This window comes from Falco peregrinus, chromosome 4, assembly GCF_023634155.1.
Source record: "Falco peregrinus isolate bFalPer1 chromosome 4, bFalPer1.pri, whole genome shotgun sequence".
NCBI lineage: Eukaryota > Metazoa > Chordata > Aves > Falconiformes > Falconidae > Falco > Falco peregrinus.
The window spans coordinates 53,377,955-53,401,475 of record NC_073724.1 but is presented as its reverse complement, the minus strand read 5'-3'; the positions used below and the strand labels follow the sequence as shown (position 1 = coordinate 53,401,475).

Here is a 23,521-nt window from a genome sequence, read left to right as displayed (position 1 = left end):
ACTTGAGTTATTGGTTTAAACGGGTGTGAGGGCATTGCATTTGGGCAATTTTATAATTAAAGTTAAAAATTCAACATCCAGGCACAGACAATAATCCTGAAATGTGATCCCATAAACTATAAAATAATTCTGTCAAGCCTCTAGCATTCGTGTTTCAGCAGCTGGTTTCTATGTCCTAAAGCACTCTTCCAGGGCTGAGAGTTAAATGCCACTGCTAAGAATGATTACTGTGCTCTTTGCTCCTTGTCTCCAGTGACCTGATACTCCCAACAGAGACCTCGGTACCGTCAGTTGCCTGTGGTCTGAGCGATCCTGCTGGCCTGAGCTGTGAAGCTCCTGGGACCCTTGCTGGAGTGATGTTGCTCCATCATGGTTCCCAGTGTACAGCCAAGAGTGAATGCCACAGAAGCAGCCAGTAAACAGTAAAATAAACAGAAAGCAACATTCATGAGACTGAGTGAAAACAAACAGAGTGGTGTTTAAGTGGCTCCTTCTTCTCCTCTTCTTCCCATAACACAGGCACTTGGGTCACATGAGTAGCTAACTCATCTCTTACAACACAGTTTTGTTTAAAGACTGGGTCACTTCCTCTGCTAGGAAAGCCAAGCCTCATTAAGGGCTATTTTCCGGGGGTAACTGGCATCTCCTGGCACCGTTTAAAGCAGATTAGGACTTTGGACATGTCTACAAAGACATATCGAGCAATTGTGTTCAGTGTTTAATTCTTTTAATCTTCCAGCCCTTATAAGCGTGAAAGGGCTGTAAATATGGGTACTGGAGATTAACAGAAGAAATAATGATAACACTATAATTAAACTCTTAGATGGCATTTTTTATTTTCAGCTGCCCAGTTCTTTTTCAACGGAAATAAAGAGTACAAAGCCAGAAGACATGATGCAGCTTTGCATCAAGGGAAGACCCCCTGCTGTCACCCACTGTGTGTACCCACGCAGTGTGTGTGCCCACCTCCAAGTTAAAAGTAATTTCTTTTCCTACCCATTACTCCTGCTGAGAAGCTCTTTCAGGACCTCACTGCTGCAGTGATTAGTGGCCAACTTAACTTTGGTTATGCATTTTTCATCCCAGTCTGTTTCATTAGAGGAAATAATTACATGCCCTTGCATTTTTTTTTTTCTCCCCCAATGGATTTGCTTACAGCTAGTTACCACAGCCCACCTTTGCCTTCCCAAGCAGAAGATAAGCTCATACTGCCTATTCTCACAAGCTCTCCATTAAGTGACCTTGCAGCACTTCACAGCTTCCCCCCATGGGAAGCCACTCTCTTCCATTCATCCTTACCTTCTCCCAGGCAATCCACGCTTCCTAAATAGCGCCACATCAGCATGACAATTAAAAAGAGAGTTTGTACATTCTTTCCTAGCAAGGAGCAATCAGTCATATAGCTTAGCCACTCTTTGGTGGAGACGCAGATTTCTGATATTCTTCTGCTGTGCTTCCTCCTTCATTTTATGGGCTTAGATTGAGCAGGTAAACTACCACCAGCTGTGATCAAATGAGGGCATCTGTTTCTCCCCTGAGCTGATAGGTCTCCTCTGCCCAAAAGAAGGAGGCCCTAATGTCCAGCATCTAAAAGCTAGTTGGGTTATAATGATGAGAACTGAGAAACCACTGCAGCTTGCCAACTGTCTCCTGCGGAAAATTTTCAAATCGGCTGAAGACCATCCATGGTAAGCCCTTGTCAAAGGGAAAAGAACAGCAGCAACATATTGATGGTATATGTAATGATGGTTTTTAATTATTTAGTTCAGCTGTGTCCCCAGCTTGAAAGCCACAAGTTACTTGACAGTCCTTCTTTTTGCAAGTAAACAAACATAGTATCAACTATTTCCAGTCACAGCCTGGCCTCCCTAGCGCTTATGACGAAGCACATTTGGGAGCCAAAGTAAACAAACAGGGTGATTCATTTATCCCACAGCTTAGCAGATGGATGAATCCGCTATAACCAAGGCAAAACAGGACCTCTAAGGCTTTAAATTAATAGTACCATGCAAGTGTTGCAAGACAGAAACACTGGTAATGCCTCATTGTTTGCAAAGAAATCGAGACCTGCATTTCTATGACATTTAAGTACATGTAAGTGAAGTTCCTATGGCACTACTCAACAAATGACAAACCACTAAAAACAGTGAGAAAGAGAGGACCTTCACTTCTTGTCAGGACTGAGAGATTTACTTCTTCAACATGTTACAAAGGAGTTTGCTGTTTACATCTGAAGCTGTCATCACATTCTGAGACAATTTAGACTGGTGCAAAACACTAACATCAGTAGGAGGGACACACAACTGTAAGAGCCAAACTACACTTTGCCATTAAATATTCAGTAATGGATGAATTTCTCAAGTTCTAACAAGCGAGCATGGATCATTGTGAGTTTTTAAAAGTTTCCCCATTATTAGTAGGTACCTGGCTCTCCCTTGAGGAGCTCCAGGAAGATAATGATACATCCTTCTTGAAAACTGATTGATGCTATATTTCATCTGCTTCATTAAGCTCTTTATATCATGTCTACTAGCTAATGTATAGACTGATGTAGACTATAACTTCCAGTGCAATGAACACACTAAAGCAGATGAATGAGCTAAATATATTTTTAGTGATTTTCTTATTGACAGCCTGTGTTTGTCCATTGGCAGCAGGCTAGTTTTATGAGATTTCATTTGTACATAACAGTATTTTTTTCCAGCCTGCTGCTGTTGCCCAGTAGTGCCTGCGGGGAGCCGGCGGGCACTGGCTGCAGTGGGAGCTACGCTGGCTGAGCACTGTGGAAGGGCTGGCAGCCCCCACTGCCCCATGCATGCCTCAGAGCCCCCAGCCCACCTGCAGTGGCACAGCAGGCTTCCTCCTGGCCCAGTGAGGCTCGGTGTACTTCAGCCGCATGCACACAGCACCTCTTTCTCTTCTTCCTGCCATAGCTGTGGCACTTCATGACCATGTATGAGCCACAAACGTTTTTCCAACGCATCGACAGATGTTTGCAGCTTGCCTGTTGTGTTGAGTTCCACAATACATACCTTTGTGCCTGCATCCCAGCCTCTCACAGCATTTTCATTTAGCACGAGCCTGTGTCCTTGCTCTGCACCGGTAGCTACTAGAACTGAAGTCATTTCCCAAGAAAGCCCAGCAGCCTTGACTGCATGAGAGGGTGTCTCTGGGCTGAAGTCCATTTCTTTTTATAACCTATCTGATAACCTGAATTCCAGTGGGCCACAACCAATCCACACCCATGACCCAGGGTGGATTCATCTCACTTTGTCTTAAACTGGTAGAAAAAGACAGACATCTTTAGAGGGCAATTCATCCCATTTATTTTAGGCACCAGAGGTAACTCTTTCTCCACTGAGCAGAGAAGAAATTTCAATGGCTAGCTTGGACCATCTGTATTCCTTTTGGCTACATGAAGGCTGGATCAGAGGTACCCCACTCCAGGCTATCTTTAACAGCTCCAAGGTTATGAGTGGACAGAGAGTTTGCAGCTCCAAAATGTCAGACCTATTCCATACTTTGTTTTGCTCTCCTGGGTCTCTTTCTTTGCAGACTTGAGTCAGAATATCAGTCTTTCATAGTACGTTTCATATAGACTTTCAGTATCAAAGACTTTCATAGGCTATTCTTATACTTAAGGCATTATTGCTGGTAATGGTATTCACATGTTTCTTGTCTTCCTGTATGCACACCTTCCCTCCCCAGCTACTAGAATAAAAAAAAAAAAAGTAACCTTATCTTGATCTGCCAAGATCCGCTCTGTGCCCAGATCCAATTCTTATTTCCATTTGCTCCCATATTTATGTAAAGGTTTTGTTTGGGAACCAGCAGATCTAATTATTTGATGCTCTCTGAATTACATGTTTACTTTTTTTAGGTGCTACTCTGATCAAATATTAGTTATACTGCCTGTTTAGGTGGACAGCTGACATCAAGATCACGTATGCCGAGTAAAACAAGAAAATAATTGTTAACTGAACTCATGTTTCCTGAAAAGAACTACATCTGCAGGAGCAGCCTTTATCCCAGATGATAACTCATGGCAGACCATGGGACACCAGACTCTCCCCCTCTGTAAGTGTGCCTCTGAAGTTGTTGCAGATAGGTGAGCTCTCTGGCAAATGTCATAAACCCACACAGTCCCAGGAACGATGTGGCCTTGTCCTCACATCACTAATTTTTTGATAAGTAATATTGTGGTGCAGAGCCCTGAGTCATTGATATGAAGTAGTTTTCCCTGATACTGTGTTTCTTTTCAGGTCCAATTATAAGCCAGTACAAGCAAGTTCTCAGTCTCAATTGGCCTTGAGATTCAGGACATTTTATCCTCAAAGTACATTGAGGCTAGTAACTCTGAACTTCCCGGGATGGACCTATCTAAAGTACGGTGACAAGTTCTCTAATTTTGACTGAAAAAATGGAGGAGACAAAAATGTTGCCTTTGGGAAGCTGAATAAGACAGCTGTCCCTGCGTGGGGAGCACATGATAAATTCACATCTCCACAGTGGCAATCCCTGTTAACCTACAGTTCCAAAAGTCTCCCCACAGAAGTCAGTGGGGGAACACAATACTTCAACAGCTGGTAGGCAGAGAAAGGTAACCCCATACCACCTGCCCAGCGCGAGTCCAAACCCTCAGGGGACTGCAAGAGCAAGGACAGCCATGAATGTGGTGGCAGTCGGGAAGGGAGCCTGACCCATCAAGATTTGGTTCCCCTTCAGTGTGATAAGGCAGAGACACGGTCTGAGTGCAGAAGCAGTTGAAGGATGGAGCTCATCCCACAGCCCCTCAGAGCAGGGGTCACTGTGCCCCCAGGGGACGAGCCCCTCTGCAGCAGAGCACTGGAAAAAAAACACCCCTCCTGGAAAGAGCTGGCACCCCCAAAGAGCCATCTCACATCCTCCTTCCCACCCAAATCACACACCAGCACTTTGTTTTGGTTTGGGTTTTGGTTTTTTTTTCATTTTTTGCATAACATTTTCAAAAACAATATAAACTGCCTTACCCTTGTTTATAACCATACAAATCATTTACATTCAACAGACACATGTTCAAATCTACCTGTAAAACATTTACACTATGTAGTTCACTTGAACAAGTCTATCTATGATGAAGCCTTCAGAATATTACTTTATCAGTAGTCAGAGAAGCAAATGTCACTTCATAAAAGATAAAAGATATTTCTTTACCTTTCCCTCATATTCAAGATGCCACTGAGTTTGTAGCATCAGTTCTCTGTATACCTGATTTTTATCGCACATTCGCATCTTTTTCTCCTTCTCTGGTTTGGAGGAGGAGCTGAGGTATTTAACTTTCTTATGGCACAGATACTGCATATATGAAAAGTTCTACTTATTTTTCACTGCTTAGTGAAATCCAACCCTATGCCTACAGCCAGATTTGTTATCACACTACTTTTGGAGGATACAGATGGGTAGGAAGAACAAATCACGTTTTGAAAGGTTACACTTACTGGCAAACCTCATTTGTTCTCTAGCAACAGACTAGCAACTCCTTCATAAAAATAAGCATTCCTGATGTACCTTAAACATTTTTCATGTTCCTTCTAGCAATGGTCAGTTCATCTATACTTTTCTTCCTTCAAAAGACAAATATCCAAGTGGATTGACTGTTTTTGACACTGGCAGCCACCTTTTTCCCATCTGCCCATAATATATATGTATTGTTTATCATGATCTTTAACATCCTGCTCTTGGAAACAGTAAGTGTTCTTCTTTGTGGTCGTCTTTGGTTGCCATTGACTCAGACTGTCTCAGAAATCTAATCTCTGTGCCTGTATCTTCACAGCAAAGATTTAGAATATTTAAAGGGAGACTTTGGCTTAAATCTCATAAAATGTGAAGATTCTTGCTGACAGATTGAAAGGTTTCTTAATTCAAGCCACATTCTAGTCTTTTAAAATCCTTCCAGATATCTATTGGGCCAAACTCTGGACCAGCTGTAAGTGGTGGTGGAAAGGAATTAGATTACGGCCTCTTCCAGATGGATGCGAGTTGTTCATTTCCCTAGCTTGTGGGACTGCCTGCAGTTCTACTGTTCTTACATTAGCATCTATCTCTTTGAAGCCAGCTTTTTTCCTGATTGTTTTTTTTCCCTACAGTTCAAAAAAACCTCTGGGCTGATTCACCTGAACAAAAAACTTTATCTTTGGTGTATGTGAGAGGTGTCAGTTAAGGGTCTGTAGTAATCTAGACCTTAAGGCTGGATCCCTTCCTGCCCCATATGGATGAAGATAATACACATTTTATAGGATGGAAATATTTCTCCGCTATCGTAAGTGTTATTTCTTGGAAGAGGAAGTAACTAAGTCATTCTGCTTATTCTGGTCCTCAAAGTAAAACAGTCACTGGTTAATTATTACTCCCTTCTGATTTATTTCAAGACTGGAATCCAGTTAGATTAACCTAATGGGCCGCATTTTGCATCATGAGTAATTGATTTGCATACTTCAACTTAAAGGACCCAAGGTTCCTGAAGCTGCACCAGCTTTAGACCAGTGCAGACTCATGGTTCATGGTAATCTATTGCAAACTTTTATACTCACATCGGAGAGGAGAACCAGGCCAGTCGTGAAAGAGGCACAGAAGGGGAAGACTGTATATTATTACCAGCAATCTATCCAATCACTTCCAGGAATAACTTTCTGTTAGTCAAATGACTCTTGAAACACTAAAACATCCCTCCCAATTATTTTCTTGGCAAAGATAACAACATGTTACAGATGCCTATAAACCTCTGCTATGGGATATCGGTAGCTAAAACAGAACCGAATTCTCCAGTGTACAATTATCTGTTATGCTGATGTATTCCCCCTCTACTGGGGAGGGATATTCTGAGGCAGTTCATTTAAGCAAAGAGACATCCAAGTGGTGAAAAAAATTAGATTTTTTCTGTGGAAAAGTTCATAGGTATACAGTTGCTATGACAATTGTATTTGGTTCTGGAAAAGGGTAAAAACTAGCGCTTTTTAGACTGAAGTAAAATAAAATTAGTGTGGATGCATAAGGAAACTGCATTTTTGCACTGTTGTGGAATAGTCCTTCTGCAGCAAGCTTTCTTAGCTTCTGTTTTTAGATTTTAAGGTTTTCCTTTTTTTTTTTTTTTTTAATCTGCAGCACTATTGGAATTACAAAGGGTGAGAGCACCTCCCTTTCCCTACCTTTCCCTTATTTAGGACACATGCCTAGTATTCTGTGTTCCAAAATTCTATGGATTGCACCCTAGCTGCAAAATACTAGAAGCAGGTTTCCTGCATCTAGGCAGCATCAAAATGCAAACTTGTATTTGTAACCTCATTAGATCATAAAAGACTTGGGGAAGAGGAAAAAATAGCTGACATCTATCCATCTGCTGGGAAAGCAGCATATCTGGTCTGCAATGTCTCTCTGTGTCTCGCATGAAAGATAGCCAGGATGGTTTTTTGTTCCGTTGGTGGCTGGAGAATAAGGCAGGTCTTAAACTTTGCTATTGTGTATCCTTTATCGGCTTTCCACTTCCAGCACTTGTGTATGCATATCCCTGCCGCAATCACGCAGGCCAATGCAACGGGGATCACCGTGATGTACCAGGACAAGCCAGCAGCTGGAAAAGTAAAGAAATGAAATATTTTTCAGGAAAAATTCTCAGGAACATAGTTGTCTAAGTTTGAGGAGGAAGAGGAGAAATCATAATAAAAAGGGTGTCTGCAAATTAACCTTCCAGCAGGGCTGATCCCCTGTGAAAGGAAGAGGCCTATTGATTGAGTGCTCTGGGAAACAGGTTTGTGAAGATGGGAGGAAGAACTGGAAAACAATAGAGGGTGAGAATTTAAAGTTTAATCTGCGTACACATGACTCTTCCCAACCCCTACTCAGAGTGGCTATGGGCTTTCTATCTTAATGTGGTGAATACAGAAACACTCCAAGCAGGAAATAAAAGCACCACATGGAGAGGGAATACATAACAGCTAGTCCACCCTTCAGCTGTGTGAATAATTTCCTCATACAGCGCAGCTTATAAATTACTAATGATCAAGCCAAGACTCTGAGTTTTTTTCCAAAATGCAGCCAATTTCCAAGACCAGCGTCTGTCCAGACCACTTTGGATTATTCTAGCCTATATACTACTAGCCTCTGTATAATTCCTGTGTAGCTCATGGAAGACAAGGGCAGCACATCATCTAACAAAGTGAGTACAAATCCTTCATCATAGGATGCTGTAGTGAGTCATGAGTTACAACTCACAATGAAGACTGTAAATGTCTGCGTGCCTTTCTAAGACAGTGTGAGCAAGCTTTGGTGATTCATCGTCATGCAAAGAAACAATTAGCATTGCTCCAAATTGTTTTCACAGCTGGTTCTTGGCCAGCAGTCTATCACACTGCAACCTTAATTGCACTGAGCTTAGGGCTTCTTTTCCCAACACTAGGAGCCAAAATAACAAGACCCATCACAATTTACACTTACTGTTATTTTGGTGGCAGTCTGTGCATGAGGCAAAGGAACACTCTGGTCTTTATTCTACTATTGCCTTTTTTTTTCCCCATACTTGGAGGAACTGGAGGAGATCTGGCCCTGCTGCACCCAATGGGAGTTTGCCAGTAGTCTCACTGGAGCCATCATTTTGCAAAGTGTATCTAAACTGGAGCCCTATCCAGCAAACAAGTATACCAGCACAGATCCTTATCCCTGCAGAAAATGACAGTGAATGGCCCACAGAAAGTATATTTTATGAACAGGCTATTTCAAATTCTACAGTGAAAGAGGCAACCAGGTTTTCCCCAGGCAATAATTCATCCTGATACTAGCTCTGACAGTATAAAAGGCTTGAATGACAATTTAGCATTAGGATGATGATAAGAACTACCCCAAATAAACAGTCACACTAGTTACCTTCCTGCTTGACCCTTGTTGGTAGTACTTGGTACCCGTATGTGTTCTGGGCCAGACATGTAAAGTCTGTGTAAAAATCCTCTTCTTTGACAGGATCAAAAATCAGTGGCACTTCAATGAAATTTTCACCATTTTCTACAATTTCTCTGGAAGAAAAAGAACACTTTAATGTTAAATCCTTTTATAAGCTGGCTTTTCTCTACTTGATGTGTTTGTTCCAACAGCACATTGCAAGAAAATGCCTTGGATATTTGCTCATTTCTGAACCAGCCCCTGAGCATTAGGGGACGCCTGTGTCTTCCAGCCCAGCTATTTGAGTCTCAGCAGTCAGTACCCATCCTGCATGTCTTGAATCTTCCAGGAAAGAGAGATCTGGATTTGTCTTGCAAAAATAAGGAAGAGGGAGGGGAGAAGGGCGAGCAGCATTCTATCTATCTTTCAGCTCTCTATACAGCATTGTGGAAGCACCTAAGTCCTTCTCTCTGATCACCTGTTCATTTCTGACATTAATTCTTACTGTCATCTAGAAAAGGACATATGAAGAACATAACCCTGCGAACGCTCACTCAGCAAACCAAACCACCCTCCCTGTCTATCATGCACCCACAGCCACGAGCTCAGTACAACAAACGGTCTAGGCAGTTTCCAGCTTATTTCAACCTGATTGTTTCATCAGTCCAACTGCTTGAAAGTGGTTGTCTAGCTGCAGTCAGACATCCTCTTGATACCTTTCAGGCATTTGCTGGAGCCATTGTCGAGCTGCTCTTTCATGATGTGATCATGAGCCTGCTCTGTGCTGCGGCAGTGGAGCTCCCTGTGCACTTCTCCCAGGACTGTACCACATGAAGGCAGTAAGACGGCAGTGGCTGCTTTGCCAGAGACTACTGTGGAGAATTTGTTTACCCAGTGGCATTTGACCTGTTTTGCCTTGCTGCCATTCTGAGAGCTGCTGGCAGAACTGGGGTGTCTCACACACCATGGGCTTTACCTGAGCTCTAGCTGGCACAGTTGCTGTCCTTGTGCAATTATATAAAAATATATAACAGTAAAAATTATAATGATAGTAATAATAAAAATAATTTTTAAAGTCCAAGTAAGAAAGTACATGCGCTGCTCTATTCTAAAGCCTGCAGAGACTATAGCCACAGTACGTTTTAAGGCTCCTGAGCACAGGTTTAACACACTGTCACTCATCCATGTAAACAACATTATAAATTAATAGTCTCAGTCGTTGTGTGGGTAATGCAAAAACAGATAAGGGCTTGGGCATACAGCTGAGTTACCTGGTTACCTCTGGCTGCAGCTGTGCAATAAACTAAACACGACCAGCTTGTTATCTGGCACTGATGGCCACAAATGGTCAAAAACTAGCTCACATCCGTAACTGGTAAACACTCTCTTCCCTCAAAATAGGGATACTATATCCCCAAACTCTGTTGGAATGGTCCCTGACCCATGCTAAATCCTAATTGATTGCCAGGAGCTCTTTGGGAAGGTGCTAGCTGGTGAGTGACCCATTTAACCAGTAATAGCAGAGGCAACGGCATCCCAGAGCCCAGGAATCTTCCTCTGTCCACCAGTACAGGCAGAGCCACCGTGATCCAGGTGACGGCGATGATCTTTGTGGACACACTCAGCTTCATCGAATGAGAGATAAAACATGCCAACTTGGACCTCAATGAAGAGCTTTCAGTTGGTAGGTCTATCTCACATTTGCAAAGCACAAAATGAAAGCATGCCTGAACTTAGCGAGTTAGTGCTGCTCATGTGACACGTCACAGGTACAGAAGCAGATCTTTTCCCTCCTTTCCTAGCTGGAAAAGCCTTGAGGCAAATATCTATGAGGCAGCTGGACAAATTTTGACACATGCAACTATGAGGCAGCTGAGTGAATGCTCCTCAAGATTGGAGAGACAATGGATCAGGGCAAGAGGATGTGGGACATTCTGCTTCTCCCTCCCACCAGCATCCCCCCAGTGCTTCCCTGGCACCAGCTCTAGTACTCACTGGGCATTTCTGCGAGTCAGTTTAACTCGCTAATGTGGAAAAGAACAAGCCTAAGGGGAAAAGCAATGATATTGGGGAGGGAAGCAAACCAAACCCTGGCTATTTTCCATTGTCTTAGTGTGTTCAGAGAACGTCGTAAATGTCAGGGAGAGGATGTTGCAGTTTTGCTGGCACAAGGCAAGAAAAAAGAGAAGCACTGGGAAGGATCAAGTCCCATTGCTTTGCACTGCAGTCAGCCCTTACATCATCTCAGCTGCCCATGAAAATTTGCTTCAAGTTTAAGCCTCGAAGTTGGCCCATTTGCAGTATACCATGAATAAAACCCAGAGATAAAGAATTGATTTCACCCTGTCTGGGTTGGATTTGGGTTTTTTTGCTTGCCTGCCTGTTTTTTTCTCAGCTTTCACCTTCGCTTCAGATCTGTCCATATCCCATTTCACTATGTGGCATTCAGCTGCACTGAGAGCCCCTGTAACACTGCAGGTTAAAACAAGCACAAGCAAATACGTTCAGCCAGACTTACTGTCGTTCTCCCTCTGTAACTCTGCTTCGCTTGTAAACCACATCAACAGTGGTGTCATTTGCTAGCCATTCCACATCGGTATTGACGTGGCTGCTCAGCCCAACAAACACTTTGCATGGAAGAGTCATCTTGGAGCCTGTTTGTAAAAGAATAATTAAAAACCCTTTTGGATACATCTGAAGAACTACTCTTTCTCTGGTGAAAACCCACATCTCCAGTGGGAGATCAAGTTCACACACACGTCAAGCACCACTACATTCAAAACTTAATTAAATTAAATTAAACCCCAAATTGCTTTTTGTCCCCTACTTCTTGGCAGCAAGACCCTTCAGTCTGGCAGTCCTTCCCCTGCCGCTAACTAAATTATTGTCCCATTGCAACAGTTAGCAACTCTGGCACTAGACACATTCCTCAGGAGGTGAAGATGTGCTCCTGTGGCCTTGCTCCTCCTGACGTACTGCAGCCTAAAGATTGCAAAGCCTAAAAACTGCATTAACCAGCAGTGTAGCTTCACTCAGAGATGCTGTGGGCAGGGGCATTCAGCTCAAGGTGGGACCTCCAGAGATAAAGTGATAACGTAAAAATTCAGAAATTTTGTTGTAATTATTGTGACTCAGAGCTAAGGATGAAGAGCCTTCAGACAGGTGTGTATTTATATCATATGGAAAACATAGGGCTCAATAACGCACACAATTTTATTACTATTCTATCTCTGCAGATGGTGAATAAAAGCAATATAAAACACTCCATGGAGCTAGAGAGGCAAAAAAAAAACCAACTGAAAAACTTACTTGGTAGTCCTGTGCTGTTGTAAAGAAAAGTGGCAGGGAAAACTAAGACAACATAGGACACAGCTGTGTGTATCGTACCCAAGTTAAAAAAGCTTAGTGTAAAATATACCTGGTGTTTTCCAGGAAAAGGAAATGGAACAGAAATTTGTTGTCATAAAATAATCTTCGAAGAAAAATTGAGATCCTATCAAGGCACTTGCTAACTAACAACTGTCTAGTTCAAACAGTTTAAAAACAATGAAAAAATGCCTCCTCCCATAAGAGCTAGATGGCTCCTTCAAAGGCACCAGATAACCTAGACCAGTCTGAGGAAATACTGAAAAAGGAAAGTTCTTGGTGAAGGGGGAAGCCTGGACAGCTGATCTAACGTTGCAAACATGCTTTTATTGCTTTCTCAGTAGCTAAAACCTACAGCAGTTTTGCAGCTTCTCCTACATGGAAGATAGCATCTATTTGCAGACAATAAGAGGCAAAACCTACTCCGGTATCGACCCTCAGGATCGGTATCAACATCAAAAGAGCTACTACAATTTATGATGACAAAACGCACCTTAAGAGGACCTGCTCTACTTTTTCTCTGCTTAGATGTTTCCAAAAATAATGTTGGGCCTTACCGAGAGCAGCTGATGTTGTCTTTTGTGTTGGATACACAATTATTGGGGTAATTATTTTTTCTTGTTCTAGAGAGAGAAAGACAACATAGAGTCAGGGCTAGCACAAGAGAAAATGTGGGTATTGCCCCAGAACTATAGAAACGTGCTGCTTTGCTCAACATCTTTCACCTCCCAGGAAAGCATTTATAATTAAGCCCGCTGGCAAAAAGAGACATTCCAATTTCAAGCCCAGAGAGCTGTGTTTGGGGGGGTATAGACAGGCTCGAGCTCACATCTTGGTCCTGAAAGCTGCACCGTGAGGCATTTGCGGCAGGTGACTGACTGTCTTTCGGAAGCAGCAGTTAATGTCAGGCACTCAGCAGGGTCCTATTCACCAGCAGCGAGCGCCGAGACCCTCGCACGCCCACCGCGTACTGGCAAACCGAGGAGCGGCGGGGGCTGCGCGGGGCGCGGTGTGTGCGGCCGGGAACGGCGCGCTCGGCGCTCCGGCACCGCCAGGCGCTTCCACCGGCGGGCACCGGGACCGGGCGCCTCAGCCCTGCCGCCTCCGAGGGCCGGCCCGCCGAACCCGCCGTGCGGTGCGGTGCGGAGCAGGGCGGTGCGGAGCGGGATGGTGCGGAGCTGAGCGGGGCCGGGCGGGGCGGAGAGGGATGGTGCGGAGCGGGATGGTGCGGAGCTGAGCGGGGCCGGGCGGGGCGGAGAGGGATGGTGCGGAGCGGGATGGTGCGGAGCGGTGCGGAGCGGGATGGTGCGGAGCGGCGCGGCGGGTGAGCCCGCGGGCGGGGCGGGGCCAGGAGCGGGGCGGCGGAGGCGGCCGGTCACGGCCGCCCCCTGCTGGCGGCTCGGCGTCACCCGTTTGCAACCCAGCCGCTTTCCCCTCCGGGGCGGGCCTGCAGGGGGCCGTTTCCTAAGCCCTCTGAGGGCATTCGCGGCGACACCCCCCACCGCCACCCGAGACCTAAATTACGGGGTTTAGCCACCGCAGGCCCCTGCAGCACCGAGCCGTGCTCCCGCAAACCTGCCGCCGGCCGGCCGAGGGGGGCTCCCCCCAGCCCTGCCAGGGAGCTCTGGGCAGCCCACCAGTGCCAAAGCCAGCACCCGGGGCGTCCCCCTCCCCCTGGCAGCGCCGAGAGGCCGAGCGTGAGCTCCTCTCCCGAGTTTCACTGACAAGAGATTTTCTGAAGTGCTGCGATGTTTTAAGGGGCCGGTATTTACCAACAGTCTCCAGGTGAATCGTTCTGGTGACTTCATACGTTGCACCTTCAAACGGGAACGACATCTTGCAGGTGTAATACCCAGAGTCCGCTGGCAGCACAGAAGTCATGATCAGAGAACTCGAACCTTTCAGAATTACGTACTTGTCATCACTGCCCTCCAAAGGCAGTGCGTCCTGGGGAAAGGACAGCAGCTGGGGTTATGGCTCGGACAGATGCGGTTACAGCCTGTGCAGCTTCCAGACAAAATCACTTATCCTTGTCTCTCCTTTATTAAAAGTTCACTTATGGCTGGAAAATCTGAGCAGTTCTGCTTCCCCACCAAAAAGCAAGAAGTTCTCCAAATGTGTGTCCATCTCTAAAATGCTCTGCGGCACTATGTAAAGTGTGGAAAATAGGTATTTTAATCTTTCTACAACATCTGTGTATAGCTTTTCAATGAAGTGCGCATTTCAAGATGGAAAAGATACAATAGGCTTTCCAGAGTCCTCCTAAGACTAATTATCTAAGACATTCTTCTATGACAAAACTATTTTAGTAACCATGAAGTTTTCCACAATGCTATTACTTTCCATACGTGACTCTATAACACTACTATTCTAAGGCATTCGTCAAAGACAAATACTAGTAATCATGCAGGTTTTCACAAAACTCTTACTTACCCTACATGATCTCATAAACTGTGATAAATTCCTGCTCTGTATCCCTCAGGCTCTGTTCCCACACAGGCTGGAGCCTTGCTAGGCACAATGATGTTCCTCCCCCGTGAAGGCAGGCTAGCTCTCTCTTACAGTTGTAACAAGAACCATATTAAGGAGGATGGCCTTAGATAAGGGGGTTATATCCTGCTTCCAAAGGGAATCCTGAGCAGAGACACTTCACTGGTACGGTACCAACCACAACACAGGCACTGCTGTATGAAGCCAACCTAAGTATTGCATCCTGTGGTCAGAACGATAGCTGCACATGGCAGAGCATGTGATCGTAGCAGGAGTGTAAATAAAAGCTAAGCCGAGGTATTATGAGAATGTTTTAGTAGAACACCCTGCTGTCCAGTGTGAGATTGTACAGCTGAGGATGACCGAGTGAAGGGCGTTTGACCTTACAGGCAAAGCCAGGCTTGCCTGCTTGAAATGCCATGGACTGGCAAGTTAGGCGAGAGAACACCATAAGCATTGTGTGATGAACCCAGGGTTGCAAAATGATGTAATCCAGTTAATTAATGAAAGCTACCCCACCTGAACAGCTCACATGGGGGGAGCATCACTGGGAAATCCTACTTTATGGGGGTCACTAGAGGGGCAATAGAAAGAAGCACAGCACCAAAGACAAGGGCCTAATCTGAAGTGGCAGTCCCTGGAGCCAAGGTAGGTAACCTAGCCTTAAATATAGTTACGCTGCCTGTGAGAGCATAGAACATGTGGAGCACCTCACCCTGTGCTGAGTCCACCCCAGAGAACCTTTCTTAAAAGATATACATGTCCCAAAATTCCCAGTACATTATGCTGTGCTCGTGTCTTTAACAACGTGATGTTCAGGAGAGACAGAAAGTGGAGATGTATGTGCCTTTACAAACAGATTGGGATTAGGTTTTGCACAAAGTGGAGATGAAAGTTCTACCTTGTACCACTTGAGCTCCAGGCTTGTCCTATTTGGTGTAAAATCCCACAGGTCTGGGCAAACGATCTTTCCAGAGGTGAAAGTGAAGAGGACCTGGAGATAGGCAATCTCCCGAGCAGCTGTTTTCTCCAAGACCGTGAGGTGGATGGAGACCTCGGTGCAGTAGGAGGAGTTCCTGCAGACAGAGTGGGGAGAGGTGAGCACCCACCAGCAACGAGGGGAACTCCAGTGATACCTTCGGTTTCCTCTTGGCTCCTTTTCCCTCCTTAGCAGTTTCTAAGAGGCCAAGACTGAGATCATACCAGGAGGGATACTGGAAAATCACTGGTACTGAGGTTTTGGCACAATCTAAACACGTTGCTGACATGTCTGCCTTGGATCTTCGGCCTTGTCTTTTTTGTACACCAAGTTTGTCATGCACCCTTGGGCTACAGCATGATTTTTGTTTTGCAGGGAGAGGGAACATGTTCACCTGAACAGGTGTGTCATGAACTCTCCTCCATTTCCTTGAAAGAGGTCTTGACTCGGAAAACCCTAATGATTGGGACCTAAGGACGAAATAAAAAGCTTAAAGCATGTATTGCAATACATCTACAGTTACTATTGCACAACCGGTAGGCATTTCTGCAAGTGCATATAATTTTGCACAGAAAAGAAGGCATTCCTGCTTGGAAAGTTTTGCAATATTTAACTTTTTCTAACCCCAGGTGACAATCTCTTCCAGTCCCAAGGATGACTGGAGTGGGGGAGACAGGTTCTTAAACTATGCCCTTCACAACCTCCAAAAGCCTGCCTCAGCGGTGCCTCCACCCAGGGCAGTGCCTGACCCCTGGGGAGGCCAGGGAAGCCAGGGGGTCTGGGCTGCCACCTCCTGAAGCAGAGTCCTGCTGCTGCCAAGGTCACCTGCAGGTCAGATGCCTAAATCCAAAATATTTGCTCAGCAGAAATGGCGATCTGTGATAATTTGCTTCCACCCTCGTTTTACAGAGTGTTGAAAAAAATCTGGTGGCTTCTCTGTGAGATGATTTGCAAAGCAAATACAATTTTTTTCTACTTTATTAATCCTGCGATAATATTTATTAGCGATGAAACTATGTACTTGGCTTTTGCATATCTTTTTCAAACAGATTTCACAGCATTTTGCTATAGCTGTCAGTAGCTTTGCTATTGTTATAGGCTGATTAATCGAGGCAGAACAGTCCAAACATCCCTGGAATTGTTTAAGAAAATGCAGAGATGCGGTGCTTAGGGACATGGTTTAGCGGTGGGCTTGGCAGTCCTGGGTTAACGTTTTGACTTGATGATATTAAAGGACTTTTCCAACCTCAATGGTTCTATGATTCTATAAAAAGGGGATTAAAAAACACCCTTGAAGGTCTCAGACAACTACTGGGTGATCTAGGACAATATTTGCAACCTTTTGTTATTCTGGCCTCACTATCAAAGTCTTCTCTTCTGCTTCACTACTGCAATCACTGCTGAGACACGAAGAAAGGCCAACCCAAGATGCCGAACATGATTTATTAACCTGAGTCCTGCCTGTCCATTCCACTGCTGACACATGTCACTCATGAGGTGTGCCTTGCCAGCAAGGAAGCTGCACACTACACAGGCAGCTCCAGGGATGTAGAGATATGTTTTCCACTTGCCAGGAGTGTGTGAGGAGGATGACTGGATGAAGGAGCTGGCAGGGGACAAGGACCTGGGAGACCCTCTGGAGTTCTGGCTCTAATGGTGACAGGGGGTTTTGTCTTCATCTGTCCCCCACCAATCCAGGCCCTGGTACCTCTTTTGAAAGTATACAAGCGGCTGTCAGATTGTAAATCCTCAGGAAAAAAAAAGACCAGTAGGGCTGAAAAAAGCCATGGCTCAAGCCTCAGCCCACTGCAGTATCACAAGCCTGGTACCAGTCCAGTAAAGACACTTTGGGTCTCATGAAAGATCTTCCAGCAATAACAAGGCAATCAAATTCTGGTTTAAAATGTGAAACAGAAGAGGAGTGAAGACCAGGAAGAAGGAAGAGGGAAGAAGGAATCCACTGCAGAGACATGGTGCCTTGGTACATGCTTTGTAAGGCAAGCTGAAGTGCAAACAAGGCTCTTTGCTTCTCTGGAGCTGTAGCACAAGGGTTGTGTTCTGCAGAATTCCCTGCCTGCCACTTGTCCCCACTTGCCATAGCCCTGACTGGCTCAAAAATAAGCCAGAACAAATGCTCTGTACAATATGTCCTTGTGAGATCGTAGCCAGAGCGGCAACACTGTGTCACGATTTATCCAGATTTCAGCATATATATCTCCACAGGAGACACACAATGCGCTTAAGAGTTCTGACTTTCCACATTTTTTTCTATAATAAAGTCAACAAGGAAATGATTTATCCAGACATGCTCTGAACATAACTGCAGTTTAGAATTAAGCTAATGTGTTTTAGGCGTAGCCACCTTGTTAGTGCACTGGGTTTTCTTTTTAAATACCCACCTTCTGGTGCAGATATATACTCCTGAGTCTTCTAGCATTGCTGGTAAAAACCAAAGTGTATCTCCTTCTGCCCAGATTCTTGGATCTTCATCTCTTCCTGATATCATGGTTTTTGAAACATTTTTATACCATGTGATATTAGGGGTCAAGGCAGAAAAATCCGAATGTTTGTACCTGGGGGAAGGGCATTTCAGAACCACAGGTTCTCCATGCAGTTCATAGTAGTGTTTGAAAAACACGGTGTGATCTGGGCAGTTTTCTATATAAATCAGAGATATTTTTACATTACTGTCAGCCAGGCACATTAAAAAGAAGGGAGAGGGAGACAGAAAGGATTAAAAAAGCATGCCCTTACCTGTGCTTTTGACTTGCTGGAGTCTGAAAGCAGAGGCACCCACTGTGCACGTCACCAGGACAAAGAAGAGCCCACACATTTTTTCCCAGAGGAAACTGGAAGGAGAAGATCAAGGGAAAGCATTTTGAAATCTGCAGGGAAGTTTATTATAAGGCAGAAGATACAATGAAAATACTCAACGTTAATAGTTAACTGCTCTTTTCCTCACTTGGGACCTAGTGAGCTTTGGTTCACCCTTAGTGATGAGAAAGGCTTATTCATCCCGAGTTTATGGGGGCTGACTTGTGAAACAAGAGCATCTGGCTTGGCACAAACACATCACTTCTGTCTTTCACTGCAGGAGATGCAAACAACATACCACAAGATGCTGCTGTCCCCACAGCTATGGGTGGAAAAATCTAGCTCTGCTTATTTTGCACTAAGATGTGAATGAGGGTCAGCTGCTTGGGGTTATTGCAGTGTAGTAGCTCGGGTGAACACAGGAGCAAAGATGCAGCAGAACAGATTTCAGCTCTCCTAAGCAGTCACTTCAGGTTATAGGGCACTCATTAAATCCTATGTCACTTTATCTTCCCCACTGTGGCTACCAAAGCAGGCCAGATAGTGTAGGCTGCAGGCAAAATTCCTGCTATAACCAGAGCCAAGGTTTCAAAGTCTCCAACAAACGTTCCTCTTGGGGGAAAAAAAGCTTTGACTCCCATGGCATGCGCACCCATCTTGCTGTTGGTGTGCAAGTGAGTTTTCAGTGTGGACACTATTACCATTACTATTACTGCGCTAAAAAAAGATGAGGAAAACCTTGAACAACTGGTCCTAAAAACCAGATACCATGACACTAAGGGAAACCAAAACTATCCGTTGCCAGTCACTCGTTAATTGACACCTGTACTGGCCTGGCACGGGCAAGGCAGCTTCTGTGTACATCACTGAACGCTTCCTGGTCTGCCATGAGGTTTCAGCTGCTGCTACTCAGTTGACTGATTATGTGTTATCTCAGTGTACCACAGGCAAAAATATATAAAATGTGCTATATATAGGCACGGGTTTATGCTCTGTGTAAGGTATTTATGTGCAATACAGTACACATACACACATGATACAAGCCATTTCCATTTTATATGCAGAAACGTAAACTGCATGCATTTAACGTTAGCCTAACATTCTGATTGTCCCATAGGATGAATATTAAATGACCAAACAACTACTTCAAATTGTATCCAAAAGCAAAAACATATGCCTACCAATATAACATTCATATTCACGGGCACTCACCTTCAGGCATCTTTGTATCCTGTCATGCTCATATTTATAATATGGTTTTAATCCCAATTTCCCCCTGTTCTAGTAGCTATGTTTATCTGACATCTGATAGTTTGACTATAATAAACTATTACTGTCATCTCTACACCACCACAAAGCCAGCCTCTTGTCCAATAATACTGCTTCGCAACCACAGGTCGTCTCCCCTACCACTAGATCTGCAAGGGTTCTCAGGGCATTGGCATGGAGCTGCAGCCCCTCTGGGCTGCACCTGGACTAAATGCTAGTGGCTTCGTCTGTGGCATTTATGAGCCCCACAGTTCACTTGTAATACCCTGTAACAGGGGAGTTTCTCTCTCTTTGGATCCTTTCCCTGATGAAAATACTTGCTCAGAGCTTTCCAGTCCTTTTGGTTTAGTATCTAGCAATCTCCACAAGCCCTACACAATCTGAGGGTTTAAGGGAGGTTTTCATTCCCAGATTTCCATCAGCTTTGCTTACCTGTGCTTCTGTGGTCTTTCAGCCATTAGCTTCTCATGGAAAGATACAAGACTGAAAATTGCTCGTGATGACCTTATATAGGGTTTGGCTCAACACAAAGCGGAAATTTGTCTCTCATTGCCCAATAAGATTTGTGTCAGAACCAAATGACATTTTAGAGCCACCTTTCTTTCCTTCCGTAGAGTGAGGATGAGAGAAACAGACACAGAAAGAGAGAGAATATGTATTTGGATTTCCCAAAAAAGGGGAAATGACTGCTAAAATTTCCCTTTTTCTGACGAATGGTAGTTTGCTTACACTCATGTCTTCACATGACTATTTCATGCTCTACCTCAAATAAAAAGTTCTCATGAGTAACAAAAGGTATTCTGCAGCATAGTCAGCAGCTAAAAAATTGCAATCTTCACATAATGTGGTTTAGCAAGTTCTTCATGGACAACATAAATCTTTCGTGATTTCCCAGACAGCTTGTGAATCACAAATGGGTTGATTCCCCTTCCCTTCCATAACATTCATCTTAGCATCACCTTACATTAAGGTTCTTTTTGCAATTGAATACAAAGAATTAACAGATATAAGCAGATTAGGGCACCCAGGCTCATGAGCAGAAGGGGTAAGAAATGGGTTATGAATTGTGGCAATGTGGGTATCCACCTGGTTAGAAAAGTGCAGTCTGGTGGGGGACTTCAGTCTAGCACTGGACCACAAGCCAGTTTTTCCTGTGCCTTGTCCTGACATGTGATGCCTCCTGCAGGCAACCCTGCATTTCTCACAGCCTCTTGACCCCTCAGGGAGCAGCTGTCATGCACTGCCTCATCGCCAGCCCGCGAAGGCGAAGTGTGGTGGTGTCGGGCTGAGCGGCTGGCCCTGGGGTCCACACACAGGGCGCTGCTGGCGGATCCCAGGAAGATGCTTTCCCCTCCCTGGGGGTCGTAAACCTCAGATGAGCAGCCCTGGTCTGGAGCACTGGGGTCGTAGCCTCAGTTTTGTGGTGCTTTCACTAACCAAATAGTGACTGGGTAGTAAAATCAGCATAGTTAATTATCACAGTAAGCGTGTAAGAACCGTTTTTTATTTAACCCAAACATAATTTGTTAACTCTCTCTTTAACTAACATCAGCCTCAGTTATACTGGAGACCTCAGAATACTGTTTAAGAGATGAAAAATTATCAGGTTTCAAAACCATGCTGCCATCTACTATGGAGAGAAGAAACATATAGATGATGACATATATTAATATACTGCAACCCTGGGGGAAGTGTCATATGCTTGGGTTCCACATATTCTTTTTGCAGGCACTATCCACCATATTACAGCAACTTCAGTAAATAACAACAACAAAAAAAGTCACAAAGGCCCAAATTTCAATCTGTAATGGTCCTTACAGTTTCTATACCCTGATCAATGCAGTCATTGCAAGGATCTCTACAGCTGCCAGCCCTATGCATAGCTGCCCAGTTTTCCTTAAGCAGTCCTGTTAGCCATAAAACTTAAAGGCTGATAATGCAACTAACATTAGTTACCGCCCTGTAGTGCTCCATCAACTCAGTGAAAAGAAAGAATTAATTTCCATTGATGATAAACCCCCGCATTTGGACTATGAAACCACTGGTCTTCCTTTCTGGAATCCCTGCACTTCATTTTGGGAATCTGACTTTATGAATTATAAATTTATTTCAGCTTTTCCTTTTCCCCTTCACTGTATGGCAACCAGACAGAAAGGCTTTTGGATTGGGTGACCTATGTTATATTAAGTCTAAGTTCAGGCTATTACTATATGAGTAACTACAAAATAGAGGTGGGTAACTCTGGTCACAAGAGCCAGGCAGGTTCCCAGCAAATAACCCAGACATTTATCAGACTCAAAAAGAGCAAAACTGCAGGAAATGAAGTTTGATGTCTTTGGAAAGATTGTATCTTCCAACTGCTGCAAACACATTCATTGCATCCACTGAGTAAAGCCATCTAACAGCAAGCTGTTCAACAAACAGCAGAACTAGCATCACTTGCTTTTTTGGAGATTTGTGCCCCATGCCCTGACACATACACACATGCACACACACTCCCCCCTCCACTGCAGCCACTTCAGCTCTCCCCTTGTGACCTATTCCCACCACGCTCCAGCCCTTTCCTTCCCCTCACTTCACGTCTCCTGCTCCCACCTCAGCCATGACTAGCTTGTCTGGGCCAGGTGCAGCACGTCTTTGGGCTCACTCACAACTGCATCGATGCTAACGGGTCAGCTTGTCATTGCCCATCACTACGTGTAAGCACTGGGCTCGGCCTGACCTCCCCTCTGTGAGGCAATGCCATCTGTACACACCAGCAGTGACCAATTTTCCTCACGCTACCACATCTCCAGACTCTTCTTTGAAAACACAACCACTTGGAAAATACAGCTGAAGCCAGCTGAAGGGTTCCAAATGAGTTTATAGTACAATAGCATATGCTGACCTGTCTCAGAAAAGTAAACCCAAATATCTACAGAGTAACAGTGCATTTTCCAGATAGCTTAATGTCCTCAGGATTAACAATTCTAACCAACTTCCTTCAAAAGAGCTCTGTCCTGCCTGTCTTTTTACCCAGAAAATGTCCAGATCACAGGACTTTAAGTTAAAACAGTATATCTGGAGCTGCAGAAGTCTGGTTTAAAATGACTTGGGGATAAAAATGCAATTGAACAAGTATTCTTTTAGGAGCTGTCTGCTGAGGAGGCCATGTCACTTTGTGGTCAGTTATTACTGAGTATTTATAAACAGAAATATGCAAGTCTAGCAGCTATATATATAGAAAGACTCTTTTAGGGAAGCTGGTGTCATTCTGTGGTTTCACTGTGCTGATGATTCATTTATACAGCTCAAGATGCTGGAGCATAGCTGTGAAATTCCTAACCTGAAGACCAGGCTATTCCCCATATGTCTCACTCGTTGCTCATCTCACTAGATGGCTATTTCCCACACCAGGGCTACATGCAGCTGCCTTGCCACATTTGGGTGGATTTTGCTGTCCTAGGACATCCAATAAAATAAACAAAATCTCAAGTAATATTTAAAATTCTGGCAGTTCCTTGCAACAGAGGCTTTCAAAAGGTCTCCACAAGCAAGGTGTGTCTGTTCATTATCCCTGTTCCAAGGGGAAATGGAAATTCAGGCATCATAGAGCAAGGATAAAACCATTTCTGTAAGGGACAGTTAAGATGTCAGATTTTTCTAGCAACTACCCGGTTCTACTGTCAGTTCTAGAGAAACTCATCCAAGTGCCTC

At 44.4% G+C, this 23,521-nt stretch overlaps 1 protein-coding gene across 2 annotated transcripts; it reads right to left on the bottom strand.

Moving 5' to 3' along the window:
- Window positions 1–4,934: 4,934 nt before the first annotated feature.
- On the bottom strand, window positions 4,935–20,433 carry IL1R2 (interleukin 1 receptor type 2). Of its 2 annotated transcripts, none has more exons than XM_013304553.3 (9): window positions 20,258–20,433; window positions 18,497–18,591; window positions 18,142–18,400; window positions 15,665–15,839; window positions 14,046–14,220; window positions 12,831–12,896; window positions 11,426–11,561; window positions 8,896–9,041; window positions 4,935–7,606 (listed from the first exon to the last, which is right to left on the bottom strand). In XM_013304553.3, the coding sequence occupies exons 1-9, from the start codon at window positions 20,281–20,283 to the stop codon at window positions 7,365–7,367; spliced, it is 1,320 nt and encodes a 439-aa protein (XP_013160007.2). In that variant the 5' UTR covers window positions 20,284–20,433; the 3' UTR covers window positions 4,935–7,364. The 2 variants fall into 2 exon arrangements, with proteins under 2 accessions (XP_013160007.2, XP_055658714.1); XM_055802739.1 differs by having other exon boundaries at window positions 18,316–18,400.
- Between the last annotated feature and the right edge of the window lie 3,088 nt (window positions 20,434–23,521).

Coding starts and splice junctions, on each gene's coding strand:
- IL1R2 (XM_013304553.3), bottom strand. CDS start 20,283: ATGGCTGAAAGACCACAGAAGCACAG. Junction 18,592..20,257: donor GAAAGACCACAGAAGCACAG/GTAAGCAAAGCT, acceptor TTCTCCTTCCAG/TTTCCTCTGGGAAAAAATGT. Junction 18,401..18,496: donor CCAGCAAGTCAAAAGCACAG/GTAAGGGCATGC, acceptor TGATTTATATAG/AAAACTGCCCAGATCACACC.